General features: G+C 40.9%; 1 protein-coding gene across 1 annotated transcript in view; it reads right to left on the bottom strand.

The window, feature by feature from the left end:
• The window catches only part of GABRA5 (gamma-aminobutyric acid type A receptor subunit alpha5), a gene marked incomplete at its 3' end in the record, with an annotated part of 100,751 nt that overhangs the window by 32,851 nt on the left and 48,270 nt on the right, over positions 1-19,630 (bottom strand). The window contains exon 5 of the mRNA XM_079700806.1: positions 9,289-9,371. Coding sequence (XP_079556932.1) covers positions 9,289-9,371 — 83 coding nt within the window. The remainder of the gene's footprint in view (positions 1-9,288; positions 9,372-19,630) is intronic.

The following is a 19,630-nucleotide window of genomic DNA, read 5'->3' as shown; positions in this document are numbered from 1 at the left end:
AAATTTGTAAAATATAAATGTCTGTGGTTACATTATTTCTAATGGCCTATTGCATAACCAGTATCCCTGCTTTCAATTAAGCAGGTAACAATTAGATCAGTGGGGCTTTGCCAGGCCACTTTCCTTGCCCAGAATCAACTGGGAAGTGAGTGCAGCTCTCTGCAGATGGAGATGAACAGATAACACTGCTGCCCTGTTACCCAGGAAGCGACACTGGAAGCCTGAGATTTGCTAGTCACATGGCCCATCACCACCCCACAGTCAGGTCCTTGTAAAATTACTTGGGGTCACTGTCTCGGCTGGTCTGAGGGAGAGTCAAGAGACCATGCTCTCTGTGCCTATAGACTTACATGGGACCAAATCAGGAAAGAAGGACAAAGGACTGTCACCCTCCCAGCAGAAAAGCTGCTTCCTTTGTGAAGAAGAGTGAGAGGCAGGTCAAAGGCCGGGACTATGAGGAGGAAATCCCTCCATGTATTTTCTTACCCTCTCATAAACTGATTAGCTTTTTATACATTCAAATCAGCAGCTCCTTCCAATTACTTCCAAGTCACCTGGTCTTAAAATCATGATGCCATCTTTGACTCTTATACACACGCCCAGAGTCCATCTCAAAATCTACTTGTCACACCGGCCACCACCCTGCTCTCGGCTCTCATCACTTCTACTGCTTCATGGCATTCTAAGTGCTTGGTTTCACTTCCAAAATAGTGATTTCAGCACATCCTCCCCTTACTCCACAACATCACTGCTCTGCCTACTACTTTTACACTTTGGGATTTAAGGCCCTTCCTATCTGGGTTGTAACACTGTCCTGTCACTTGCCCAAAGGGTGTCCTCCACTCACTGATCACCTGTCATTTGTGCTTTGTCCTTATATCCATTATGCCTTCTTCTATCCAAATCCTTCCAGGCTCAGTTCAAAATATGACCCCCATGAGGAGGTTCCCCTAATGGCCTTCAGTTTCACAAGGGTTTTAACCTGATTATCTAACATGTCCATCATCAGCTCCTTGAGCACCGGTCATGCTTCTTTTTCTCACTGCACCTAGCAGAGTGCTGAGTGCAGAGCACACCCGACATAGCTGTTAGATAGTAATCAAGGTTAACTAACGCACAACACAGACAAAACTTCAATGTATTTCTAAGACCTCACATCAGGCACTCCGAAACGTGCACTCTAGACCACCGACAGGTGAGCTGAGGCACTCCGTATTGGGCATGACAAAGGCAGGAGTGGAGTTGTAATCCCACATGTCTGAATGCGCTGACAGCTTACCCCCAGGACATTTACCCCTGACGGCCTGAAATTCCCTCTACTGGAGATCCACCGAAACAGTGTCCATGTCTAATATAGAATATATTTTCATGAATCCAGATGTTTTCTCATGACTTAATCTAATACTTAAGGCACCATTTCACAAATAAAATGAACAAAAAAATTGGTTTTTTTCTCTTCTAAATGGTCTTGATTTGTTTAAGCATTTGCTTCCAAATGTAAGCCATGCCATTATATTTAAGGAATTTCCTTATGTACTGAGAAGTATCCCTCTATAAGTCAGAGCTAATTTCAACAACTGTTTGAATTCTTGAGAGAGGAGATAGCAATAACAGAATGTCTGTTAATCCAGCTCTGCATTAGAGAAGCCAGAGCATGTGGCTCGTTAGAATAATGATGACTGTTTGCATTGCTTTGTCTCCTAATAGCAGAGAACTGTTGGATTGGGTAATTTGAAACTCATTATACTATCACATTTAGCCTCTGCAGGCTCCGATGCTGATGGTAGAAGTGAACTACTTGGCCAAGCAGCTATTTTTAGTAAATCCAAAAGATGAAAGACAAGTAAGAAAAACACTTCATTGAATAGCATTTCTTCTCTTAAATCTATTAAGTCCTGAGCTGAAACCATACAAGCTGAGGAAAGGTGAAGTTTATGCAGTTTTCTAGCTCTTGATCAATTGTATGCAAACATGATATATCAGGAAAATCTTTTAAACTGCCTTGTATATCATAGTAATGATAATAAGAGCAAATATAAATAAGTGATCTCATCTATTTCAAACCAGTCTTCAAATATCAGGCAGATAAAAAGAAATTTGGCATGAGAGTTCAATATCTCTACTGAGTTCAAGCAATGGTTATATTGGTTTTGTCTCTCTATGGAGTTCAAGAAGTGAATAAATTTATATATATATATATATATATATATATATATATATATATATATATATATAAATTGATCTTGTTTTGTTTGGTTGAATGTTGAAATGAAAAGATCCTATCAGATGCATACTTTAGCTTTGAATATGATAAATGATATAACTGCAGCTGGTGAGTTGTTGAATATGAGATGATATGAAGAACGGTTAAAAGCTCACATACTTTTTTTCACCAAAAATTGCTTTTGTGCTCCTGCCCGGCACACCATTGCCATTAAATCTGAATATCACATTGACTTGAATTTATTTAACTAATGATGAAAAAATAACAATCCTTGACTTTTAGTGTTTTTACCTTTGATGAAATGAAGAGCATAACTTTCAGGTACAAAGAGTAGCATAATTTTAAGTTATACAACTCATTTTCCTCTTAGAGACATGAATCAGTGATTCCCAAGTGAGGTGCCCTAGGGATCTTTTGAAGGCTTTGCCCCAACTACTGATGTGCATAGCTATCCGATGTCAGTAAGTGGTTTAAATAAATCCTAGTGAGAGTCCCTTTCCATTATACTACTTCCCTCAAATAAATGTATGTTTTATCTCTCCATGGTGTTTGAAGATCATAGTTTGAAAAAAATGAATTATTCACATCCAACTTAATTTTTGGCTCATCACACATACTTATTTCTCCTAATCCCCCAAATTCCTTTGGAATTATAGAAGCAATATAAAAGGAAACCCTCAGAATCGAAGGAAGTTCCTTGCCAGTAATGGCTGAGTTGCTGTTAGTAGGTAACAACTACTAACTCTGGACACCACATGAAAGGAGCAGGAAAGGGTCAGCCTATAAAGACAGAAAATATCACTCGACTCCAGTCAAATACCACAGAAAAGATGTTGCCCTACCCCACCCCAGGCCAGCAAAGAGAGTGGAGAGCCTAGGCTTTCACACTCAGCATGTATCAGCGAAGGTCCAACGCGAGGGAGCGGGGCTTCCATCCTTGCTGGGCAGCACTGATGCCAATTCTCCATAGTGGGCTAGAGGCCAAGTGGGGAGCCTGGACTCCCACCCTAATCAGCAGGAGCATGTCCTCCTGCTCCTTGCTGGGGCTGCATCACAGGAAGCTTAGTGGAGGCTCAGACTCCTGCCACCCCAAGTCCACCCTACCCCACATAGTGTCAGTGAAGACCTGTATAGAGCTCGGAGTCCTGCGTCCACCCAGCAGGAGCAAGAGCCCAGTCACCCCCGTGTCAGTGCAGGCTGAAGGGAAGCCCACCTGGCAGTAATGAGGCCGTGCTGCACCTTTCCCTGCCAGAGCAGTGGCTTTAAAAATCTAGCTAAAATAGAAGGTTTCAATAAAATCCAGATTGTCATAACATAATACACAAAATGTTCAGGTTCCAATAAAAAAAACATGTGTCCTAACAACAACCAGGAAGATCAAACTGAATTTTTTAAAAAATCAATAGATGCCAAAGAAAATATGACAGAGATGTCAGAATTACCTTTTAAAAAATTACTTTTTAAAAATCCTTTTTAAAAAAGAATTTTTGAAGCAGCCACCATAAGATGTTGCAACAACCAATTACAAACATGCTTGAAACAAGTGAAAAAATAGAAAGTCTCAGCAAAGAAACAGAAGAGAGAAAAAAAAAAAACAAAGAGAAGTTTTAGCACTTGAGTTGGTCTGCTTGGGCTACCATAACAAAATACCATAGACTGATTGGCTTAAACAATCAAAATTTATTTTCTCACAGTTCTGGAGGCTGGAAAGTCCAAGATCAAGATGTTAGCAGATTCAATTTCTGGTGAGGACTCTTGTCCTGGCTTACAGAGGGCTGCCTTCTCACTGTGTTCTCACATGGCCTTTCTTCATTGCATACATGTGGAGACAGAGAGAGATTTCTCTCTTCCTTTACTTATAAAGGCATCAATCCTACCAGATGAGGGTTCTACCTTTATGACTTCAATTAACTTTAATTACAAAGGCTCTATTTTCAAATACAGTAACATTAGAGATTAGGGTTTCAAAATATGAATTTTGGGGGGACATAATTCAGTCAATAGTGTTCTACCACTGGCCCCACAAAATTCATGTCCTTCTCACATGCAAAATACATTCATTTCATCCCAGTATCCCCAAAGTCTTAACTCATTCCAAGAATCAACTCTAACATCTAAGGTCAAAAGTCTCATCTAAATATCATCTAGACTCAATTCATCCTGAGGCAAAATTCCTCTCCAGCTGTGAACTTGTGAAACAACTTATTTGCTTCCAAAATACAATGGTGGGATGGGTATAGGATAGACATTCCCGTTCCAAAAGGGAGAATGTGGAAGGAAATAAGGAGTGACAAGTCCCAAGCAAGTCCAAAACCTAGCAGGGCAAGTTCCGTTAGATCTTAAGGCTTGAGAATAATTCTCCTTGGTTCAATGTTCTGAGGCAGCAGCCTCATGCCCATTGCCCTGCAAGGCGTGGCACCCAGGGCTCTGCTAGGTGGCAGCCCTGCCCTTTGAAGCCCAGTTGGAGGCTGTCTGGCCCCCTGGGCCTGTGCACTCTGCACCTGGGGTGGGACTGGCAGCCCTGATGGTCTCTGAATTGCCTTTGGGGTCTTTCTTCCTGCCTTCTATTGAGATGGCCAGTAACACCATGGGTAACCTTTTTATTTGGTGTTCTCTCCTGAAGAAACTTCCTCTTTTTTTGCAATATGAGTATGAGAATTTTCCAAATCTTTAAGTTCTGGGTTTTTTTTCATTTTTTGTTTTGTCTTAACAATTCCTTCTTTAATTCAGCTCTTGTCTTTCACATTTTACTATTAAGCTGTCAAGAGGGACCAAGCCACTCCTCCAGCACTTTCCTTAGAAATCTTCTCAACTAAATAACCAATTTCATTGTTCACAAGGTCTACCTTCCACAAAACACTGGAACACATTGTAGTCAAGTGCTTTGCCAGTTCATAACAAGCAGCATCTTTCCTCCACTTTCCAATAATCTGTCCCACATTTCTGTCTGAGACCTCACCAGAAGATCTTTAACATCCAAGTTTCAACCACCATTCTGTTCATGATTCTTTGGGCATTCTCTAAGAAGAATAAAGGTTTCTCTCTAGCTCCCTTTTTTCTTTCTGAGCCCTTACCAGTATCTCCTTTAACGTTCATGTTTCACCCAACAGTCCCTTCATAGCAATCTTGGCTTTTTCTAACATGTACCACAAAACTCTCCAGCCTCTATCCATTACCCAGTTCTAAAGCCACATCCACATTTCCAGGTATTTGCTACAGTAGCACCCACATCTCATAACCAAAATCTGTATTAGTCAGGGTTCTCCAGAGAAACAGAAACAATAGGATATATATACATATATGTGTGTGTGTGTCTCTCTCTCTATATATAGACACATATACATATACATATATTTACATATATATATGTATATATATATGTGTCTATCTATACACACACACACATACATACATGGTTTATTATAAGGCATTGTCTCATGCAATAATGGGAGCTGAGAAGTCCCAAGATCTTCAATCAGCAAGTTGAAGACCCAGGAGAACTGATGGTGTAGTTCCAGTCTGAGAACTGTTAGGCTGCAGACCCAAGAAGAGCTGTTTCAGTTTGCATGGAAGGAAAAGACCAACATTCCTGCTCAAGGCAATCGGGCAGGAGGAGTTTCCTCTTACCCATGGGAAGGTCAGCCCTTCTTTTCTATTCAGGTCTTCAACTGATTGAACAAGGCCCATCCACATTAGAGAGGGCAATCTGCTTTACTCAGTCAACCAATTTAAATGCTAATCTTATCCAAAAATATCCTCACATGCATGCCTACAATAAGGTTTGACCAAATGTCTGGGCATCGTGTGGCCCAGTCAAGTTGACACATAAAATTAAAGAAAACGATAACCATAATAAGAAGCTCAGTAAATGAGTTCATCAGAAAGATGGAGGGGACAAAAGAAAGAATCAGTAAAATTAAAGATAGAACAATCAAAATTAAGTTATCTGAAAAACAGATTGTTGGGCTGCACCCTGTGGGTCTACAAGGCCTCTACTTGCCCATCCTTAAGACTGAAGAAAGAGCCAGTGACAGAAACATCAACAATTTAATGGATGGGGGAACTTACACCTCTGAAGCAAGGTCCTGGAGTGACACCCCACCATGTTTAGCGGATGGCGGACAGGACATGAGGCTGTCTTTGCTCCCGGGGTGGAAGGAGATATTGCCAGTTATAGGGGGAAATTGTATCAGGTTACCTCATTGGTTACCAGGGAAACCAGCAGAGGGGTCTGTCCCTCACCACCCCTTTGATAAGCAGAGTGGAGAGTTCTTATCTAAAGCTAGAACAGTCATTAGCTGGGGCCTGGGGCAAGTATGTAGGCCAGTCATATGAGTAGGGTGTAGGTGAAGCAGGCACTGGTCAGGCAAGGGATATACAGAGAACAAGGGAACAGCCATCTGGAGGGGCCTGTGACCATACACAGATGTAATAGAAAAAAAGTGAAAAGAGCCTCAGTACTTGTGGGAATACAACAAAAGATCTAATATTCATGTCATTTGAGTCAGGAAAGAAGACGAGAAAGGGGATGGGGCAGAAAAAGTATTCAAAGTAATAATTGGTCAAACGTCCTAAATATGACCAAAATCTATAGATTCAAGAAGTTGAGTAAATCCCAAATCAGTAAACCCAAAGAAATCCACACTAATACACATCATAGTCAAACTTCTGAAACTAAAGTCAAAGAAAAAAACTTGAAAGCAACAAGAGAGAAAAGAGGGCTTCCCTGGTGGCGCAGTGGTTGAGAGTCTGCCTGCCGATGCAGGGGACACGGGTTTGTGCCCCAATCCGGGAAGATCCCACATGCCGCGGAGCGGCTAGGCCCGTGAGCCATGGCCACTGAGCCTGCGCGTCTGGAGCCTATGCTCCGCAACGGGAGAGGCCACAACAGTGAGAGTCCCGTGTACTGCAAAAATAAATAAATAAATAAATAGAGAGAGAGAAAAGATATCTCACCTATAAAGAGAATATGGTTTGAATTACAGCAGATTCCTCATCAGAAACCATGGCGGCAACAGCAAAGTAGCACATTTTTCAAATGCCACAAGAACTGTCAGAACAGGATCTTATATTCATTAAAAATGTTCTTCAGGTATGAAGGGAGAAATCAAGGTATTTTCAGATGAAGAAAAACTAAGAGAATTTATTGCCAGCAATCTATCCCAAAAGAATGGCTAGGGACTTCCCTGGTGGTCCAGTGGTAAAGAATCTGTTACAATGCAGGGGACATGGGTTCGATCCCTGGTCAGGGAACTAAGATCCCACATGCCGCGGGGCAACTAAGCCCATGCACCACAACTACTGAGCCTGCGCTCTAGAGCCCGCGAGCCACAACTACTGAGCCCATGTGCCATAACTACTGAAGCCTAGAACCTAGAGCCCATGGTCCACAACAAGAGAAGCCACTGCAGTGAGAAGCCCGTGCCCGTGCACCGCAATGAAGAGCAGCCCCCACTTGCCGCAACTAGAGAAAAGCCCGTGTGCAGGAACAAAGACCCAGCACAGACAAAAATAAATAAATAAAATTAAAATAAAAGATGTACAAGAAGATATACACAAAAACACTGTAAATAAATAAAAATGGCATCATAATAAATGTTCAGCTAACCCACAGGGAGTCAGGAAAAAGAAAATAGAGAAATGGAAAACATAGAGAATGGAAGACCAAAAAATCAAATAAAATGACAGACTTCAGTCGTAACATACCAATAGTTCCATAAAATGTAAATTATGAAAATACACCAATTGAAAATAAAGACTGGCAAAGTGAATTAAAAAATATGACCCAGGGCTTCCCTGGTGGCGCAGTGGTTGAGAGTCCGCCTGCCGATGCAGGGGACACGGGTTCGTGCCCCGGTCTGGGAAGATCCCACATGCCGCGGAGCGGCTGGGCCCGTGAGCCATGGCCGCTGGGCCTGTGCGTCCGGAGCCTGTGCTCCGCAACGGGAGAGGCCACGACAGTGAGAGGCCCACATAACGCAAAAAAAAAAAAAAAAAAAAAATGACCCAACTATACACCATCTGCAAGAAGCTCATTTTAACGTAATGATGCTTAGAGTAAACATATGGAAATATATACATCATTCAAATATTAATTAAAGAAAGAAAGAGTGGCCATATGGATTTCAGGTAAAGTAGAATTCAGAGCAAAGAAAATTACCAGAGACAGATACGAACATTATGCAATCATAAAGGGTTAATTCATCCACAAGAAATTATAATCCTGAATGTGTATACACCAAATAACACCTGAGAAATACATGAAACAAAAAACCCACTGAATTGAAAGTAGAAATAGTCAACTGCACAATTACAGTCAGAGATTTCAGCACCTCTTTCTCAACAATTGATGTAGACAGAAAATCAGCAAACAACATAGAACTCACAACACCATAATCAACAGGATCTAATCAATACTTGTAGAGCATTCCACCAAGCAACTGCAAAGTACACATGACTTTCAAGTGTTCACAGAACAAATATCAAAATGAATCCTATTCTGAGTCATGAAATAAACCCCCATAAATGTAAAGAAAGTTGAAACCATATGGAGGGTGTCCTCTGACTATAATGGAATTAAACTAGAAATCAGTAACAGAAAGATAACAGGAAAATCCCCAAACTGTTTAAAAATTAAATAACCCACATATAAATAATCAAATGTTCATATGGAACATCTGAGAAGAAATGACTCAGCATAGCAATAACTACCATGCAATAAGGAGTTATCAGGTGGGTAACCGAAATTGGGTCATTAAGGCCTGTTGGAGGAGGTGACCTGCAATCTGAGAAGTGAAGACAAGAAAGAATTGCCTGGTGCAGGTCTAGGGGTAGGGAACTGCTTCCTGAGGAGCATACCCTAACGGGCAAGTGCCTCCACTTGCATTCTCAGTTACAAGCAAGGAAACCAGCCTGGTGTGTGTCCCACAATACTCTCCAGCCTTCCCAAGCAGACTGCAGCTCATCTCATTCTTACTCACATATAGAACCTAAATGCGTCTCTGTCTTTGGGGGACATAACCCCCAAAATATATCCATGATTCTTACTTGTGAAAATAACTTACAGCTGCCAAATTTCAGAGGGCAGGCATGGGCATCCATCGGGAAGTCTTCAAGTTGCATTGGGCACTCTGCCGAGATGGTCAAGCTGAAAAACAAGAGATGGGGACCTTTCAATGACTCACTGACTCTGGCTATTTACTGGACATCACATTTCGAAAGCCATATTAAGCACTCCACTCATTATTTTAATTACTATCTTTTATGAAATTGTCTAAACTGTCCCACCAAATTACATAGGATTGCATTGTAGATGAATATCATTTAGAAATAAGGTTTAAATCAAATCTACTCAGGAGTTCTGTGGCTTGGGAGTGTCTGTACATACATTACTGCTTGTAAAGCAATTTGAGATGCCTTTAAAGATAATTTATTCTTTTATTCTCCCATCACTTACCCACAGTAATCAATAAAACTTCCCTTGACAAGGCTGAAAATATATGTATGTTCTAAAATAATTTATAAGTTCAAAAGTATAAATATGGAATAAATACACAGTCCAAGTTTCGACCAGAAGCTGGCTATAATTACTGTGTACTGGGCTGATGTCATGAAACTATAGAATAAGTGAAATTGTGTTATGATAGCAACTTTCTTATGGTTTTTAATCCAAGTCTGGTCTTCCAAATAATAATACCACCATCCACTACCACTGTCACCAATGACTAAAACAGTGCTGATCATAAGAGTTGCTGGTCTGGGCTAGGGACTGTGTTAAGTGCTTCACCTGCATTAACATATCTAATTAGAGTAGCACAATGTATTGCTATTATCGCCCCAGTTTCAAGGTAAGAAAGTGAGGCATGGATATTAAGGGATCCGGACAAGAATGCAGAGCCCCTAATAGCACGTGCCCCCCAGGCTGTGTGACCCAAAGCTCTGTTTGTATTTGTGGAGTCATCATGCTGTGGTGCTTTTATTTCCCTACAGATTTACTAATTAAGTAGTAAATCTAAATTTCTTTAATGAGTTAGTCTTCTGTTCTTAGTGTTTAATTCTATTATTTAAAATGAAATGTAATTGCATAAAATGAAATCAAATTGCACAATTTTCAACTTTAAACAGACGTTACAATTCTATTTTGTTATATTAAGTCTGGATCTTGCCCATGTGCCTGGGGTGAGAATAAAAATGTAAACACAGTCATTTTTGCCCTTACTGCTTCCTTCTTTTAAGATAGCTTAACTTTTTTGCTATTAAATTGGGCATGTAATTCACACTTGATGATTGCAGATGGAGTAGTCAATTCATGTATTCTCTGAATGGAGCTAAAACACGTCAGTGGAAGGAAGGTATGTGCCCATCACGGAGAGGAAATCTGCTGCCTCTGCCTGGGGGTACCACTCTCCCCAAAATGGAGTGAGTTCCAGAGGGTGTGAGTGCACATGGATGAGAATATACCACAAAAGTCTCATATTCAGGTGGGGAGATGATATCTAAAATTATATGCCACCTATATTCGTAGAAGAATATGGAAAATACAGAAAAGTTATAAAGAAGAAAATTACAAATACATATCATTTCACTTATAATTTCACCTGGTACACCTTGTCCAGACTTCTTCACAGCTACAGATGTTTTCTTTTTGTTCTTGGTTTATAAAATTCAGTCTTCTGTTTACCTAACATTAGAGCAGGGGTATTTCCCACATCTTTAAAATCTCTGCATAATCATGACTTTGAAAGGTAAATATTTAATTCTAGCATGCAGATGTGTGTGTGTGTAATATACATATACATATATTTGTATATGTGTGGACATCTTCAAGCATAAACTATGTAAAAGGATTATTATTAGAGACTACAAAATGGGGAAGGTAAAGGAATATTTACTTATTAGAATTAAGAAAACAGGACTTAAAAACCACAGCCTGTGAGAAGGACAACATAAAGGAAAATAGTGTTACTTTATCTTGTTAGTAAACTTAAGCCATTTGTTAAACAAAGCAATAGTGGGGCAGAAAACTTAAGTCAGTCAAATATGTTCTAGAGAATAAAATCACAATGACTCAGTAAATCTAGAATTTCTTTGAGAAGCAAATTTATAGTAGGGAAATAAAAAGTATATATAAAGCTATAGTGCCAGGTACAAAGCAATAAATATGAAAGTAAGCACATGAAGAAATGGTGATGTGGGAGAACAGAGAATGCTTCCAATTAGAAAAGTACATCTCAGTGCTGGTCTACGGCCTCTGTTCCAACAGTTGATGGCCTTGGTGTAAGGAAGATGCTGGGCTCAGCCAGTGGGAACAGTGTGAGGGGGGGCAGGGTGCTTCAGGTGGTCCTGACTGTCCAAGCCCTGCTGTATGCACAGCAGACTTCAACCAGCAGACCCAGTGCTGCAGTCTTCAAGTTGCCCCCAATAATATCAACAACTATGGGCTGGACTCCCACCAGCAGGGTGACGTGGAGATGATCCTTCCATGGCAGAATCTTCTCTCCAGACACTGCCATGTCTTGGAGCTCCCATAACTGGGCTTCTGTTCCCCAGAAAACACTCTATGGCCCACTGGGTCTGGAGGCTGCCTTGAAGCCAGATCTGTTGGCTGAATTCTTGATGATGTGGTGAATCACAGTTAACTCCTCTCCCCACTGTTTGGTGCTGGGTCTCTGCTTTGATCCCCAGGGCCACTGGAAGCACTGCCACCTGCATTCCTGTTGCTTGCCCTTACTTGTCAGAGTAGACCCCTCAGGGAGACTTGACCTCCCACCTCTGGCACTCTGCCCACTCCTGGCTTTTCCTCCTTTTCCTCACGTACTCCTCCTTCTTGGCCAACACCGTGTGTTTATAAGAGAGGTGAGGAGCCATCCTTTCTGTCACTCTGGTCTCAGCATCTGGTGTCTTGTTTTATTCTAGCTGTTTGGTCCTGAGATCTAGGTCAAAACCACTGCGCTGACAACATTTAACGATGGCAAGGAATGTATACCAAGGAGTCTGCTTTTAGCATATAGCAGGAGGAGAGAGGGTGGGTAGAGACAGGTGGACAGAATTTAGCTGGATGTAAAAAGAAACCTTTTTTGTTTGTTTGTATGTTTGTTTTTTTTGCGGTACGTGGGCCTCTCACTGCTGTGACCTCTCCTGTTGCGGAGTACAAGCTCCTGACACGCAGGCTCAGCAGCCGTGGCTCACGGGCCTAGCCGCTCCATGGCATGTGGGATCTTCCCGGACCGGGGCACGAACCCGTGTCCCCTGCATCAGCAGGCGGACTCTCAACCACTGCACCACCAGGGAAGCCCAGAAAACCCTTTTGAAGAAAAAAATAATTCCAGTGAAAACATCAAAAAGATAATTCTACAATTACCATCTTGATAAATGCTAACATTAGAGCCTCACAGATTGTTCCCCCATTTTAATAGACCTCTTTAGAATTTGAATTCCAAACATCAGAAAAACATACTTCATCTATGATAGTGTCTCTCCTCTAAGGAGTGAATGTATTATTCAGATAAATTCTCCAATAGCAAATGTTTCAACCTTAGTAAGAGAACAACACTTAAATTTTTGATCCTTTAAGTATTTCAAAAAAGGCCTATGCTTTTATAGTATTCAAATAATATCTCTAGATAAGAGGGACCCTTCCATTCATGGGGTTCTTAAAATGCAGTGTCCCTTGATGTACAACCAACCTCCTTCACACAGAATTGAGATCAGAGCACTCCATGGAATGTGGACTGTCAGAGCTCAAAGGAGCCAGCCAGGTCACCTCCTAGAAACCCTTACTTTTCTCAAAAGGTTAAGGAATATGCCTATGGAAAAACTTACTGAATTACTGGTAGATCCAAGGATCCAGCTTTTTTTCCCCAAAGGTCAAATTTCTGTTTCTAAAGACATTCAGGCATTGACTTATTGGAACATAATATCCCATTTTTGAACATCTTAATTTTAGGGTAAGAAAAAGGGCATTTTGTGAGTTAAGCTGTTTGCTTCAACTTGGATGTAAACTCCCTAGAGAGCTCTCTGCTTGCCCAGGGGCAGCCCGCAGTGGCATGTGCTTCAGATGTTAAAACAGCCAAATTCGGGCTTCCCTGGTGGCGCAGTGGTTGAGAGTCTGCCTGCCAATGCAGGGGTCACGGGTTCGTGCCCCGGTCCAGGAAGATCCCACAGGCCGCAGAGCGGCTAGGCCTGTGAGCCGTGGCCGCTAAGCCTGCGCGTCCGGAGCCTGTGCTCCGCAACGGGAGAGGTCACAACAGTGAGAGGCCCTCGTACTGCAAAACAAACAAAAAGACAAAAAAACAGCCAAATTCTAGAGTAGCTTTGCCATTAATGAATTGTGCAACTTTGTAAAACTGCTTAACTTCTCTAGTCCAGCCTTTCCATTTGAAAAAGAGACATAATAACAGCTGCTTTATTCTCTGAAAAAAACAAGAATAGTTAACAGGTGTGTAAAGAGATTTCTACCCAATATGCTCTCCAGATCTGAGCCTTCTTCATTTACTTGAGAATATTCAGTGCAATAGAAGGTGTGGTGGTAGGCAGAATAACGGTCCTGCAAAGATGTCCATGTCCTAATCCCCCAAACCTCATGACTTGTGAATATGTTATCTTAAATAGCAAAAGGGCTGTGCAGACGTGATTGAGTTAAGGCCCTTGGGAGAGGGGAGTTTATCTTGGATTATCCAGATGGGCCCAGGAGAATCACAGCAGTCCTTATGAGAGGAAGGCAGGAGTGTCAGAGTCAGAGGCGATGTGATGACAAAAGCAGAGGTCATGGGATTGTGGTCATGAACCCAGGGATGCAGGTGGCCTCTAGAAGCTGGAAGAGGCAAGGAAAGGATTCTCCCCTAGAGAATCCAGAAGGAATGCAATCCTACTGCCTACAGCTTGACTTTAGCCTCGTAAGACCTTTTTTGGAATTTCGACCTCCAGAACTATAAGATAATAAATTGGTTGTGTTTTAGCCAATAAATTTGTGATAATTTGTTACAACATCAATAGGAAAATAATACAAAATTTGGTACTTGGAAGTGGGATGCTACTGTAGCAAATACCTAAAAAAGTAGAAATGATTTGGAATTGGGCAGCGGGAAGAGGCTGGAAGAATTTTGAGATTCATTATAGAAAAAGCCTAGACTACGTTGAACAGACTGTTAATTGAAATGTGAATGTTAATGATTCTGTAATGAGAACTTGCAGTGAGAAACATGGTAGAGAAGACCTACATTATATGGTCATAAACAAACTGTTGGTAGCAATATGGACATCAAAGGCCCTAATGGTGAGGTCACAGAAGGAAATGAGGAAACTGGAACTTGGAGGAAAGGAGATTCTCGCTGTATAGTGACAGAAAGCTTATGTGGAAAGTGGAACTTGTAAAAGATTGCAGTAGGCTAAATAATGCCCCTTCAAGATAAAAGGTCCTAATTCCTGGAAGCTGTAAGCATTACCTTATATGGGAAAAGGGTCTTTAACAGATGTGATTAAGGGTCTTGAGATGGGGAGATTAACCAGGTGGGCACTAAATGCAGTCACAAAGATCCTTATAAGGGAGAGGCAAAGGAAATTGTACATAGATAAAAGAAAGAAGGTGATGTGATGAAAGCACAGATGTTTGAAGATGCTGTGCTGCTGGCTTTGAAGATGTAGGAAGGTGCCCTGAGCCAAGGAATGCAGGCATGCCACTCTAGATACTGGAAAAGGCAAGTAAACGGATTTTGTCCTAGAGCCTCCAGAGGGAGTACAGCCCCGCCAAAACTGATTTCAGACTCATGGTCTCCAGAAATGTAAGGCAGTAAATGTGTTTTAAGTCACCAAGTTTGTGGTAATTTGTTACAGTAGCCACAGGAAACTGATACAATGATGAAATTGGACCCTTAGATGAGGAGAGTCCAAGCTAAGTGTTAAAGTTGTGGCCTGTTTTTTCTTCCTGTTGCTTATAGTAAAATGTGAGAAGAGACAGATTAAGGTAAGAACTGCCAACAAAAAAGGGACCAAGACTTGATTTGGGAAATTCTCAGTTTATCCAGGTTGCAAAAGATGCTATAATTAGGAGATTCATTGTCAGGAAAACATACTCTTAAGGGAAAGCCAAGGGTGTGGTTGGACCTTTTGCTACTGCCTCAGACTCTTTGAGGAAATTAGATGTGTGACTCATGGGTCCTCTCAGCCATGTAAGCAAAAGAATTATCCATGAAAGATTTATGAAGGAGGTCTGGTAGTGTAAATTCTTAAGACATACACAGGAGATGTAAATGATTCTTAAAAATTTTATATCAGCAGAAACACTGTCAGTTTGGGCTGAATGGGACAGATAGAGGCCAAAATGGAAGAAGGCTGTCAGAACACCAACATTCCACAGGCAGGAAATAGGCTGAAAGAAACTACTCAACTGCAAACATGTGCTACCCTTCATGAAAAAGGCAGGATGACTCTAAGGGCAGAGCCTTAATCATGGAGGATTAGCCCCAGGCCTTAAAACCTACTGTTGTTTGCCTAACTGGATTTAGAAATTTGGGGGGGAATAGTGCTTCCTTTTCTCCTACTATTTTCTCTCCTTTCAAATGGGAATATCTTTAACTGTTATCCTATGCTTGTCCCACCATTGTATTTTGTGGGTAGTTAACTTGTTTATTGAGTTCCACAAATTCACAGATGAGGATTGTGCTTCAGGCTAGATCATACCCAAATCCTCACACATAGCTGATTTAAATGATTCAGATGATGAGATTTGGAACTTTGGAGCTAATGAGATTTAGTTGAGACTATGGACTTTGATGCCGTAATGAGTTGAGACTTTGGGGGGATATTGGAATGAGATTAATATTTTTTGCACATGGGACAGACATGAATTTGGGGGGCAGAAAACAGATTGTGGTAAGCAAAATAATGATTCCCTAAAGATGTTCATGTCCTAATACTTCCTACTTATGAACGTGATACCTACCATGGCCAAAGGGACTTTTCAGATGAGATTAAATTAAGGATCTGGGGATGGGGAGACTACCCCAATTATTGGGCAGGCCCAATGTAAGCACAAGGCTACTTATAAGAAGGGGACAGGAGTGTCTGAGTTGAAGTGGGAGATGTGATGCTGGAAGCAGTGATAGTGGAAGGAGTGATGCAGGGCCATGAATGAAGGAATGCAGGCAGCCTCCAGAAGCTGGGGAAGGTGAGGAAATAATTCTCCGCTAGAGAATCCAGAAGAGACACAATCCTGGCAACATAAGACCTGTTTCAGACTTCTGGTCTCCAGAGCAGTAAGATAATAAATTTGTATAGTTTTAAAGCCACTAAGCCTGTGGTAATTTGTTACAGCAACAATAGAAAACTAGCACAGTAGTTTCCATAAAATAAAATAATAATAATATTACTAATCCAATAACCAATTGTTAAATAATTTTCACAAAGTTGAGAAAGAAATTTGGTTTGGTCAACTTATAAATAGCTCACAAAGTATTCACTGTCATGAAAATCACAGGCTTGATAATGAAATGGACCAGACGCCTCAGGCAAGGTGGCCTGGCTTGGTCAGTGACTGAGCTGCAAGCTGCGTCTCCACTGTTTTCTTTTTTCTCTCCCCCACCCCTCCCCCTTGGCAACCACAAGTCTGTTCTCTATATCTGTTTGTGTTTCTTAGATGTGTTCATTTGTGTTACATTTTAGATTCCACATATAAGTGATATCATATGATAGTCTTTCTCTGTCTGACTTACTTCACTCAGTATGGCAATCTCTAGGTCCATCCATGGTGCTGCAAATGGCATTATTTCATTCTTTTTTATGGCTGAATAACATGCTTCCACTGGTCATTCAGTGGAAACATCACCTTCCTATCAAGACTCTCAGGCAATATATGAAATTTATTTGGGGACTCTTGAAATTCAATACTAACATAGCACCTAATGATTGGTGTTACGGGAAAGAGGTGAGGCTTAATTTGGCTGATACTTTTCCAAGTGAGTCTTTGTAAGGAACATAAGAATACTTAATGTACATAACTTCTGTTTACTATGGTTGCACCCATCTGAAGGGCTGCCAGCTTTGGAGATGGAGGAAAGCTGGCACTCTCAGCTGGCTCTTTGTAGGCAACATCTTTATTTTTCTGTAGGCTCATTGTGCTGCCTCTGGCTTATTCCCACCTGGATGGGGCTGTGCAGGGCTCCTTCAACACTCTAGAGAGTCTTCCTTGCTCTACACCTGAGTCACATCCTCAGAGATGAAGAAGCTATAGATTAATATCTGCATGAGGAGTACCTGTTGTGCTGGGTCGTCGGGGGAAGGTCTCTGAAAGGAAGCCCAGTTCTGAGGGTTATATGCCTGTTTTCCTTATATTTGATTTACCTCTAGATTGGCAAATAAAAGAAGTTTACTCAGGTATTACAAAGAACTGGTCTTTTTATTAATATAACATGTCTACTCATGTGTATTTATTGAGTCACTAGCGCTAGGAATAGAGATAGCCCTGCTTCTCCGTCAGAAACTTCCTCAAGAGCTCTGCCTGATGTCAAAATCCTGTTTACTGGAGCTTTCTCTTCTATACTCCTGTGCTCAGGAAGAGCTGCAAACTTATTCATTCAATAAAAAAAATGCATGAATGCATTTCTCTTCTTATAAACAATCATTACTCCGTGTATCGTGATAAATAGTGATATACCATGTTTATTATTTGTCATTTAGGCATCGCTGGTTTTCCTTGAAACTAACTACAATTCATAATAATGTTTTGAGGAAAACATTCTAAAGCTCAGCTATGTAAAAACTGAATTTTTTAAATCTAAACATTGACAAGTTGGGAACAATGTATGTTGGAACCCAGAGGTCATAGCCAGGTTCAGCCACTTCCACCCCATCTTTTTACTAACTAACCTGTGTATACTGGTCCCTTTGGTGACAGTTGTAGATCTATTGTAATTAAGTTTGATCCAAACCAGAACTGCAAGCCTAGTTTCCTTCAGGGCCTGGCCATGGTGCTTATCCTGGTTAGTCGCCCTCCTGAGGGATCTCCATCTTAGCACTAACCCTGACCCTACCCAAAGCTAAAGCAGGGCCTTTGCCTGTGATAAAGATGAGATGAGATACCAAGATCAGCAGGTACAGCCCAGGTTGGGGTGGGCAGCAGCCAGTGGAGAGCAGAAGAATAAAGGGTGCAGTGACTTGTCTAAAAGGCAATAGAATTTAAATTCAGTGAAGTGCAAGCTTGCAGAAAGCAGAACTTAGGGCATTATCTGAAAGTTCCAATAAGACTATACTAAAATGATGCATGTTTTGGTTTATACAATTGTAAAGTTCCATACTTAAAAAAAACCCACAAAACTGTTATTGAGATAACATAATGAAGCTCTTCCTTTTAGCAATGAAGCCAAATTCTACAATTTACTTCCAGCTTGAGTTACACATTTCATAAGTCATTCTAAATCTAATTGATTCATTTTGTACTCTTCAATGTAATAGGGATGTACAAGGGACCAACCATCAGAATTATTCTGGCTGAAAATCCTCTCTGAACTTGCACTATTTATTAGGATTCTCATTCTTCTTCAGCTGTTAGAAAGAAGATGCTAGGAATTCTTCTATATTTTGGGAGAACTAGTAGATGTGTGATAATTTTAACTTAGCCATATTTCTTATCAAAAAGGGATATAAACTTTACTGATTTATTTTGATTAACATGGCTATTTCTTTTTTAATGCTTGTGTTCCTCAGGAAGGCACTGTAATGATTGATGTGAGAGCGGAAACATTTTGGTTAATTTTTTATGTGTATCCACACACCCAGCAATAAACCTTAATAAATAAAATGTAGGAAAATAAACACAAGCTTGGTCAATAAAAAGACTGCTGCAAATAAGGAGCAGCAAAATTATGCAAAGACACTCCTTTCTCAAAGTGAAATTCAAGTACATTTCTAATCATAAAGCACAATGCAATCAACAGTGTCATGGGCTACAGAGAAGATGGAATAGACAGTGAAATCAAACAGACCCAGCCCCAACACTCAGCTCAGTCTTCATGTGCCCACATTTCCCTATAAAGGGGATTATATAAAGCTTATCTTACAGTGTTAAGTCCTGACATACCAAATACCAATACAGATATGTAGTACAATGCCTAACACCCAGTAAATGCTTTAAAAATCCTAGAGGAGAAGCAAAGGTGACATCAGTAGAAGTGGGGGACTAGGGAACATCCACAAAAGCAGTGAATAAGCTGCAAAAACAGTCAGCATCGACTTTTTATGGAACTCTGGAATCTGATAAAAAACTTACAACAGCCAGAGAAAACTTAACAACAACAACAAAATGCCTGAAAACCAGTAAGCAGGTTCTGTAGCATTTTAACTTACCCTGTTACCAGCCCCCACTCTCTAGCTCTGCAGTGGGCATGAAAATGGGAACTCACATTCCTCGTTCAG

Source organism: Hyperoodon ampullatus, assembly GCF_949752795.1.
Source record: "Hyperoodon ampullatus genome assembly, chromosome: 3".
NCBI classification, from domain to species: domain Eukaryota; kingdom Metazoa; phylum Chordata; class Mammalia; order Artiodactyla; family Ziphiidae; genus Hyperoodon; species Hyperoodon ampullatus.
This window is presented reverse-complemented; position numbering and strand designations above follow the sequence as displayed.